Below are 9,403 nucleotides of genomic sequence, written 5' to 3' on the forward strand. Positions count from 1 at the left end.
TGTTTTGATACACGGGAGGGAACATTACTGACGTAAAACCAGATTTTGAAAATTTGGCCAAAGGGATCATTTGAATTTTCTTTCGTATCTATCTTACGTACATTAGAATAATAATAAAATTAATGTTCTTTTATTTCTAATAATAATTTTATTTAAAAAAAAAAATTTTGTTTTTATGGCCCTTTGTATCATTTAGATTTTACATGTGGCTCTTTTCGGCCTAAGCCTTGCTCACCCCTGTAATAAAACAAAAACCACGAGTACAAACAAACCAAAAAGTACAAAAAAATGATGGCTTTATTAATAAAAGGATCCGAAATTTCTCTGTCACGGGTAGGACAAGTGGGGGTTCAATTCATTCACGTTTTATCTTAGGATAGCGCCTTTTATATAGAAGAAAATGCCTAGCATCGTCAGCAAAAAAAATTATTAAAAATCAACGCGATTTCCTAGCGTCCTGAAATTTTCACTTTCACGTACTTAATTTAATGACCTACAACTACCTAGAATTTTTCTAAAAATTCTGAACAAAAAGTTTAAAATTGTTGGCTGTAATTGTTTGTAATTGTAATTGTTTGTTGAATTTTTATAAGTTTTGCACGAAGTTTGAAATTGAATTTACATATGTGGTTCTAGTTATGTAATGTGCTAGACATTTATTTTATTTTAAATAAACAAAAGAAAAAACCAAAAAATGGTGAAAATGTCACTTAACTTAATCAAATGACCACAAGGGTATATTCCTGCGTCCACCTCAACAAACAAATAAAGCTTATCAGCCCTGTAAACCTACCTCTGACAACTGTCCCACCCGTAGCTGTCACTGATTAGACATGCTTCACTGTTGAATTATTTTTATCTAACTATGTGGAAATGAACATGCAATCGTGGTAAACATTTGCAATGAATTTCTAACATCATGTAACAAACATGAAACACAACTTCAACTTCTGTAGTTATATATAAAAACTTTTAGATTATTTTGTCACTGGTGGGACAAGACCAATACTGTTTAATAATCACACTCATTGCGAGAGTCGTGTCAAATGCAAGTCGTTTTTCGAGAGTCGAATAGTATCGAAAATTTCACGTCATTGCCTAAAATTTCCACTCGACTAGTTTATTAAAACGCAAATACTTGGCAGCACTGTATAGGTTTCGACGATTTTTGTCGTTTACTTATTTCGGCACGACAGTAGACAATACCAATGTTGTCGAGTCGTACAATTTAGCCTAATTTACGACTTATGCAATGAGGCTAAGTAACTCATAATATACACCCCTATTTTGCTTCGAATCGCAGAAATAGTATGCTGCAATCCGAATCGTGTCTTGAACATTCGAATTTCGTAACAATGGCATGCATAAAAACGAACGAGTAAGAAATTGACCGTTTTTTTTGCGTAATTTTGTACGAAAACAATTCTGTGTCGGAGGCGAGATAAAAGCGGTAAATCGATGTGTGTTGTGTTTGCAGGAAATATTAGTGGTGTTCATTTAAAAAGATAAATTTGCCTTTCGCATGTACGTATATTTTTATCCACGGCTTTGAATAAAGGAACAAAAAAGAATCGGTTGTTGTGTCCAAACGCATAACCCGAATACAAAAACTTTAACATGCACGTGTAATCAATGGATTAAACTTTTATTTAAAACGCATGTTTCAAACTTCCGACCACTCGGTTATTAATAAATTCGGTTTGCACTATGCACTTTTTTGAAAATTTCGATGTGGGTTCTGCGCAAAAATACTGTGGATGGCGTAGCCGGAATTATATGCACAAGAAATGTTGTATACTTTCGGCATGCGGAAACCCCTCTTCTCCGGCAACACAGAAAGGAGAATTCTCCTTAGTAAGGGTTATAATCCCTAATCGTGGCCGAAGGCAGAAGCAAGCGCAACAGGTGGTGGACCTAACAAAGTGCATGTTTTCAATGGCTTGGAAGAAGCTGTTATTGCATTAACTGGATTAAGAACCAGTTCTTCAGGCAGAGGAGGAGTTCTGGCTTGTGTTGGCTCACATAGATGTGCCCATGGTTACTATGCACGACAGCTCCGCATATCTTTGTGAAATCATTCCCATAGTGCGCTCTTACTCCGCTGCTATAATTGCAAATGCAACAGAATTCATCGTTTTCTTCAAAATAGCTAAACCAAACAATTTTACTATAAATAAGCACTAGAAGAGGGTTTTTTTTAAATTCCTTTCCACTTTGTTTTCCTTCATACAGCTGTCTTCCAAAAACAACTGATAGCTGGCAATGCTGCACAGATTTTCGCAAGGGTTGAAGCATGCCGATTTTTCGTTTTTTCGTAATTACGAAAATTCGTGTTCTAGAATAAGGGGGATAGATAAAGCACTCACACAACTTAATATATATAACAATTTTATAAAAAGTAGATGAGTTCTACTATATATTTTTCTTACCCAACCCTTGAATAATGAATCGCAAATTATTTGGCAATACTTTCAACACAACCTACTTTAAACTCACTCAAAAAATTTACTTAGAACTCGATATCAAAACGTAAAAAAGGTAATAACAAGTAATTTTTAAGCAAAAAACAAAATCGACTTCGATTCTCATATAAAAATTTAAGATTATCGTTAATTTCTTCATGATCCGATGATAGGACTTAAACCATATTAATATTTACCCCATATTATTCCTTAAAAAAAAAAAGAATTATAGAAATCGGTTAGCGTAGTCTAACGTTATGCGGTAACATACATAAAAAAAAATTTTATATATATATTCCGACGAATTGATTGATAACCTTTCTCCTTTGTGTGAAGTCGGTTAAGAATGCATTTAAAGCTTTAGTTTGTTATTTTTGGTTGATTCAAGATTTTTACAAATGCCTTATCCACACGTTTGTTAGTTTTTTAAAGAAAATAATTTTTGCACTGTGGTTCAGTTTCCCATGGAACCTCCCATCACTCTATACAATAAAGTGCAAGTTTCGATTAGATAAAAATTACCGTTACTTTATAGAATTTTTTGTAGAGGGTGTTGCTTATTTTCTCTTTCATATAAAGGCTGAACAAAATTCCTCCCGAAATGGAAGTTCGAGGAACTTAGATTTGACTAGCGGACAAATATTATTTCAGAAGGAAAACACCCTGCGCATTATTCACTGTGCTAATGCCGAATCGACATGGAGTCCAGTCCTACGGGTCAGGCTTTCGCTGTGTTATGCAGCTCTTAATTGATTTGGTGATGTTAATAAAGACCATTTACTTTTGTTGGAGGTCCAAGCATCTTTAGAAGTCACGGAAATCTGCTCTGCACCATTCCCTTTTTGACTTACACTCGATTACATACTTCTGAAGAAACTGCTCTTTTAAACCAAGATGCTGAAATCAATAACTTGAATAGTCAAAAACACTTTCTCTTCTTAAGAGTTGATACAACTTTTTAAGCATGCCAGAAAGATAGAAGACAACTCTAAACGGATTTATATCCTTATTTTTTGCAGTGATACAGTCAAAATTTGAACTTAATTCAAGATTGCCCTAATAAAACCAGATGAGACTACAGTTTGAGTGTACCCTTTCAGAATTTTTTACATTGTATTTCACCTCTTTCTTAATAGTTTACACGATTTTGATTTTGTACACTACCACCCGATAGGATCCTGGCTCGAGCACCAGCCAACAAACAAGTTAATAAAAACCATTTGCCATTCGGCAACAACATCAAGACACACACCTCGAGAATCTCGCCGGAACACTTATGGATCGATTACGGATTGCAACGCAACCACGATTCAGTTTCCAGCTCGCAACGCAACTGGAAAGAAAATATGTATTACGAATGGCAACTATCGTCAGTTGCTGTAGAGTTATCGATAATCGAAATTTGATAGTTCGACAACAGCTAACTAGCGGCTGTAAACGAGCTGTGAGAGTAAAATTAAATGATTAAAATAAAGAGATTTAAAGAAAAGACAGCAATAAAGCTGAATTCATCACAATTATTTGTTTAAGAGGAAGATAAGTGCGTGAACGCAGCCTCAATCAGGCGACATTTAAAGGATAATTCCAATCCTCTAGAGCTACCGCGTGCACTGTAAGCAAAAGTTAATGCTTTCAAGGTTTTTCTTTTAGTATCGTTTTGTGTTAATTTTCAAAGCATATTGAGGACTTCCAAAAGAAGCTGTAGTATAATTGGTTAGTAAACAAATGAACCACTTCGTTCAACTTCAATACCTGAGCTCATAACAGCTTGCGCACCTCCTCGATTTTACGCAGAAGGAAGTACCACAGCGATGACTTTAATTTGGAAAACTGGGTGTGTCGGTAGATTTAAAAGAGGTTCTTCAGGAAAAAATTTGCAATCAGGGTTCGCTTTTGTTTCGCCAAAAGGGCGTACACCATGGGAACTAAAATTTCACGTTATTGGTTTGTTATTTTTTCTATATTTTGTAAAAGCAAACTGCATTGCAAAATGTTAAAATCGTTCAAATTATTAAAAAGTGAAATATATGACACACTTTTCAATTTTCGTTCCTAAATACGCTCCAAAAAAATTTCCAGCAACCACTAAACTGTAGTCGCCTGTATACATACTTTGTAGCAACTGCAGTTGTCAGTTGAAAGTTGCCAGTTGCCATCTGTAATATCATTTTGGCAACTAGCAACGCAACTGAAGTTCGACTGCTATCGATAATCGACTCATTAAAAAGATGTGAACGCCAAATAATACTTTGTCTTGTTTAGTTCAAAGATTAATAAAATGCATTGTTATAACTACTCATAATTATTTGAGGAATAAAGAAATTAGCAAATCGTTTAAACATATAAATTTTTTAATTTTTTTTCCTTTTGAATACAGGTAATTTTTCATCCAATTTTCGGTTTAATGGTTTCATCATCCGAAGACGCTACCATTAAAATTTGGGACTTCGAAACTGGGGAATACGAAAGAAGTTTAAAAGGTCACACAGACTCTGTGCAGGATGTCGCTTTTGATGCTCAAGGCAAACTCTTAGGTTAGTATTGGTGATTATTATCTGTTGAAGTTTTCTTACCCGGTTTTTTATTTTTAGTGTCTTGCAGTGCTGACTTGTCTATAAAATTGTGGGACTTTCAACAAAGTTACGAATGCATTAAAACAATGCATGGCCATGATCATAATGTTTCGTCTGTAGCGTTTGTTCCCGCTGGAGATTATGTGATTTCAGCGTCTCGGGATAAAACCATCAAAATGTGGGAAGTGGCTACCGGGTAAGAAATGTTAATCTAAACTCTGTCAACACAGATGTATGTACCTATTTTTCTTACCTTACTTATTTCTTAGGTACTGTGTGAAAACATACACTGGACATAGAGAATGGGTGCGCATGATTCGTGTGCACTTCGATGGTGCCATTTTTGCATCTTGTTCGAATGACCATGCCATTCGCATATGGCTAACTAGCACGAAGGATTGTAAGGTATGTATGTTTTCAGCTTATTAGACTCCTTAGTGTTGTTTCCAATGGTCAATGGGCTATTTGAAAGGTAAAATTCAAGTAACAGGGTACTTTTCATTTATTTACTAAACAGTTAATTTATAAAATACCAGCAGACTCGGCGAACATTTTGGTCGAACATTTTCACCAACAATTCACGTTCCCGGATTATCTGCTAATATTATAATTTTGTAGTAGTCGGAAGGCATACTTCCAAGGGCATACTAAATAACCTAACGAAAGTGTTATGTCAGTAAAGAAGTCCTTGGAATTTCCCCAATGATCTGGCATTTCATAGCACGGTTAATCAAACAACGAAATAAATTTGAAAAACTTTTTTTTCTCCAATCCCTGGCGGCGACAATGATTCGGTTCGATAGTGTTTGTTCTTGAATCTGTATAGTGTAGTTGGTGGTAATTACAAAATGGGTGAATATCGTTATGCTATAGAAATACAATATACATACATAGACTTATTTCAGAGGAAATAATACCTTAAATGTCTTAGGGTCAGAACATAGTGGAGCGGCGAGCAAAGAGCATTGTGCAAAGCGTCATTCCCACGACAGCCGGTTATACATACCGGAATGACTGGGGTTTTACCCGACCAAGGGCTGTTTTTTCGGCGATCTAACCCCGTTTAGGTCAGCGATATCCATCAAACGTTGTTCGACAATGGGGCTACCTCTGCTCTGAATCCTTCTGCTCAGGGCTGGCTTAGAGCCAACCCCTGCTGCGAATGCCAGATACGACAGAATGTAAACTCCACCTCGGTCAGGTGCAACGTCTGTGACGGGCGAAGTCATCTCCGCACATTCTCGGGCCTACGTACGCACTGGCAATGGACCACGTCGTTCGTGGCTGATATTGTGCGAATCGGACCTCCTCCACGGCAAACCGCCCGAGCCGGACAACACCAACACACCCACAACCCAACATAACACAACAATAGACACACCAACGAACACTACAGCACGCACACACCGCCGCCGGCAACTTCTACTCCCTCCGACAATCTGCTCGGTTTGCCAGTCCGGAATATACCGTAACGTGACATCAGCCTAGTGCAACTACTACCTTGGCTGGTGCCACGCTCCGGACTCCGCAACACGCGTGATTGGATGAGTTACTTCGTGGGCCCCTGGTGCGCTGCCCAGTCGCAAGTTCCCCCCGCGACGCCGAACAGTGGTGAAAATACTCCATCTAGCCAATGATCGGGCTTAAAAAAAATAGTGTGGTAGAATCTGGAAAAAAATGTGGTAGATTTCAAAAAAATGTGGTAGACCTCCGGTTTTGGATCAAACTTTGTACAAAAATTAAAAAAATTCTGCAAGGTTTCACTCAAATTGCAAACATTTTAATTAGAATCTAAACAAAAAAAAATTAATGTAATAAAGTGCATGATTGAAGTTGCTAAAAATTGCAATGAGTTTTGACATTTTTTTTCTTTGGCAAGCAGCTCCTTCCATATCTAGATATTTTTCGAACACATTTTGAAAGATTTCTGTAACCTTGCGGAGTGTTGCCAGGTTTTCGTTTTATCACATCACGATGTAGCGAACAAATGCGGCACGTTCCAGAAACCGCTACTTGGGATTAGCCGATTTTGACAATTCTCAAGTAAAAGTAAACAACGCTTTAGAAACTTTAGATGCACTGAAATTTGCTAATACTTTCACAACAATCGACGCTTTTTTACATTTTCGCTATTAAATCTTTTTATAAATCATATATTTTGCAATTTCTCACAATAAAACCACGTTTCCTGTCGAAAAATTGAATATTGAGAAAATTAACTATTTTACGGTTTATTTTATCCTCCCATTCTGCCTTTTGTTAGTGTTTAGTGATGGACAATTTTTGCTCTTAAAATTAAGAAAATTATGTCGAGCAAAAATAAAACTACATACATACACCATTTCGTGACTAAAGATTATTTTCGTCTTGTGTAAATACTTGTTGAAGTGCTGTAGTTTTTGTTTGTACAATTTTTTTGTTGTTGATGTAGCAGCATACAAATTCCCCAAAGACTTTTTGGGGAGTGTTGCTGGAGTGACAGTCCTTGGCCAGATATTAATCTGGGTCGTTCCGGTTACGTAGACCCGACTGTCGTGGGAACAATTTTTTTGTGTTTTCTTTTGATTTAGAGTTTTGGAAAATAGTACCCCGGAGTAACCTAAAATTTTTATATGCGTTCTTTAGAGAAGTTCATGCATTAAAAAATTCATGAAAGTTTAGCTACCGCCAAGCACCACTTTAAGTAAAATTTTTATTTTTTTGTAGTATGTAAAATTTTTATTTTTTTGTAGTATGTATGTATGTAGTAGCTATACTAAAAAGGGAACTATGTAATGTGTGGCTAAGTGAAAACGACACAAGAAAAAAGTCTCAACACTAAAAAGATACCTATGTAATAAGATTAAGCTGATAGTACAATAGCCCGAAAAATCTCTCGCGGAAAAGCTATGGGGGATACATTTAACGCTTTGCTTTTGAGCTCAGATCCCTTAATTTCATCATCATCTTCTTTTTATTTGATTCTGTAACCGCTTAAGCGATTTTGGCCGAGTTCAACAAAGCACGCCAATCGTTTCTCTTCTGTGCCAATTGAAGCCAAATGGAAATGCCAAGCGAAGCCAAGTCCTCCACCTGGTCTTTACGTCGCATGTTGGCCTCCCTATTCCTCTGCTACCATCAGCTGGTTCCGAGTTGAATGCTTTCAGAGCTGGAGCGACGGAGTCCATTCGAACGACATGGCCAAACCAGCGGAGCCGCTGTATTTTTATTGCTGCACTATGTTCATGTCGTTGTAATGCTCATACAGCTCATCGTTCCATCGTCTGTGGTACTCGCCGTCGCCAATGCGTAAAGGCCCGTAAATCTTCCGCAAAATCTTTCTCTCGGATACTCCTAGAGCCGCCTTATCGGTTGTTGTTGCTGTTGTAGCGGCTACAACAACCCCGCCCAGATCGGTTGGTATCTCAGTCGTTGTCGTCAAGCTCAGCAAACGGAAGTCCTAACAAGCGTGCAGCCTCTATAGGGCTAGTCCACAGAGACAAAGGCGGGGTTTTCGGTTTTCCGAGCATACGAAGAGATGTTTCGAGTCGTGTCTCTCCGCATGCCGTACACTCATTTGGCACATCTGCATTTAATCTGATCAGGTATGAGTTTAACCTGCTGCATTATCCAGAGCGAAGTTGGGCTATTGGGGTTATAGTCTCCCGAGGTAGACGGAGCTCTGTCTCGTCGATGTCAGGTGGTTGTGTGCCTAGAACGGCATTCGCAGGTCTGGAGTCTACATAACCTGAGACTGACTCCTTACGAATGCCGCTGAGGGCTTGTCGGTAAGCTGACGGGTCTAGAGGTTGCTTTATAAACCTTTGAGCTGCGCCCGTCAGTTCATAGAGATGTCTTCTGACATGCCTTGGCCCGAGCTCCTCTGCAAGCAAGTGTCTGTTGCCAGCAACGTTTCTTTGCCCCAAGTACTGCCGGCTAGCGACTGGAGGACCTTGTTGCGGCTCTGTACTTTGTTGACAATTGCAATTGCGTGCGCAGAGGAGATCAGACTGTCGAAGGTTACTCCGAGTATTTCGGGGTTATTCATGATGTTGTTGTTGTAGCTGCTACTAAGCCCTGCTCGGGTCGGTTCTTTCGTCAACGTTGCGGCCCGTTTAGGCTAAGGGGAGGCCTGGGAAGTGTGCGACTTCAACAGGGTCTGTCCATAAAGACAGGGGCGTCAGCTGGGTGGGGTTCTCAGGGCATGTGAAGAGGTGCCGAGAGTCATGTGGCGACTCTCCACATACCGAGCATTGGTTGGGCACATCCTAATTGATTTTGCTCAGGTATGAGTTTAGTCTGCTGCAATAGCTAGAGCGAAGTTGGGATATTGTGGTGCGGGTCTCCCGAGGCAGACAGAGTTCTGTCCCGTCCACGTCCGGTGGTTGT

At 38.6% G+C, this 9,403-nt stretch overlaps 1 protein-coding gene across 1 annotated transcript; it reads left to right on the top strand.

Moving 5' to 3' along the window:
- Positions 1–4,839: 4,839 nt before the first annotated feature.
- LOC118753103 (lissencephaly-1 homolog) lies at positions 4,840–5,440 on the top strand (the record flags this gene model as incomplete). Its single annotated transcript, XM_036487966.1, is given in 3 exon segments — positions 4,840–4,996; positions 5,054–5,231; positions 5,305–5,440. Coding segments are annotated over 3 exon segments (471 nt in total), but the record flags the coding sequence as incomplete, so codon positions are not given.
- Positions 5,441–9,403: the final 3,963 nt, after the last annotated feature.

This window comes from Rhagoletis pomonella, unplaced genomic scaffold (assembly GCF_013731165.1).
Source record: "Rhagoletis pomonella isolate Grant_MI unplaced genomic scaffold, Rhpom_1.0 Rhpom_scaffold_02110, whole genome shotgun sequence".
NCBI classification, from domain to species: Eukaryota; Metazoa; Arthropoda; class Insecta; order Diptera; family Tephritidae; genus Rhagoletis; species Rhagoletis pomonella.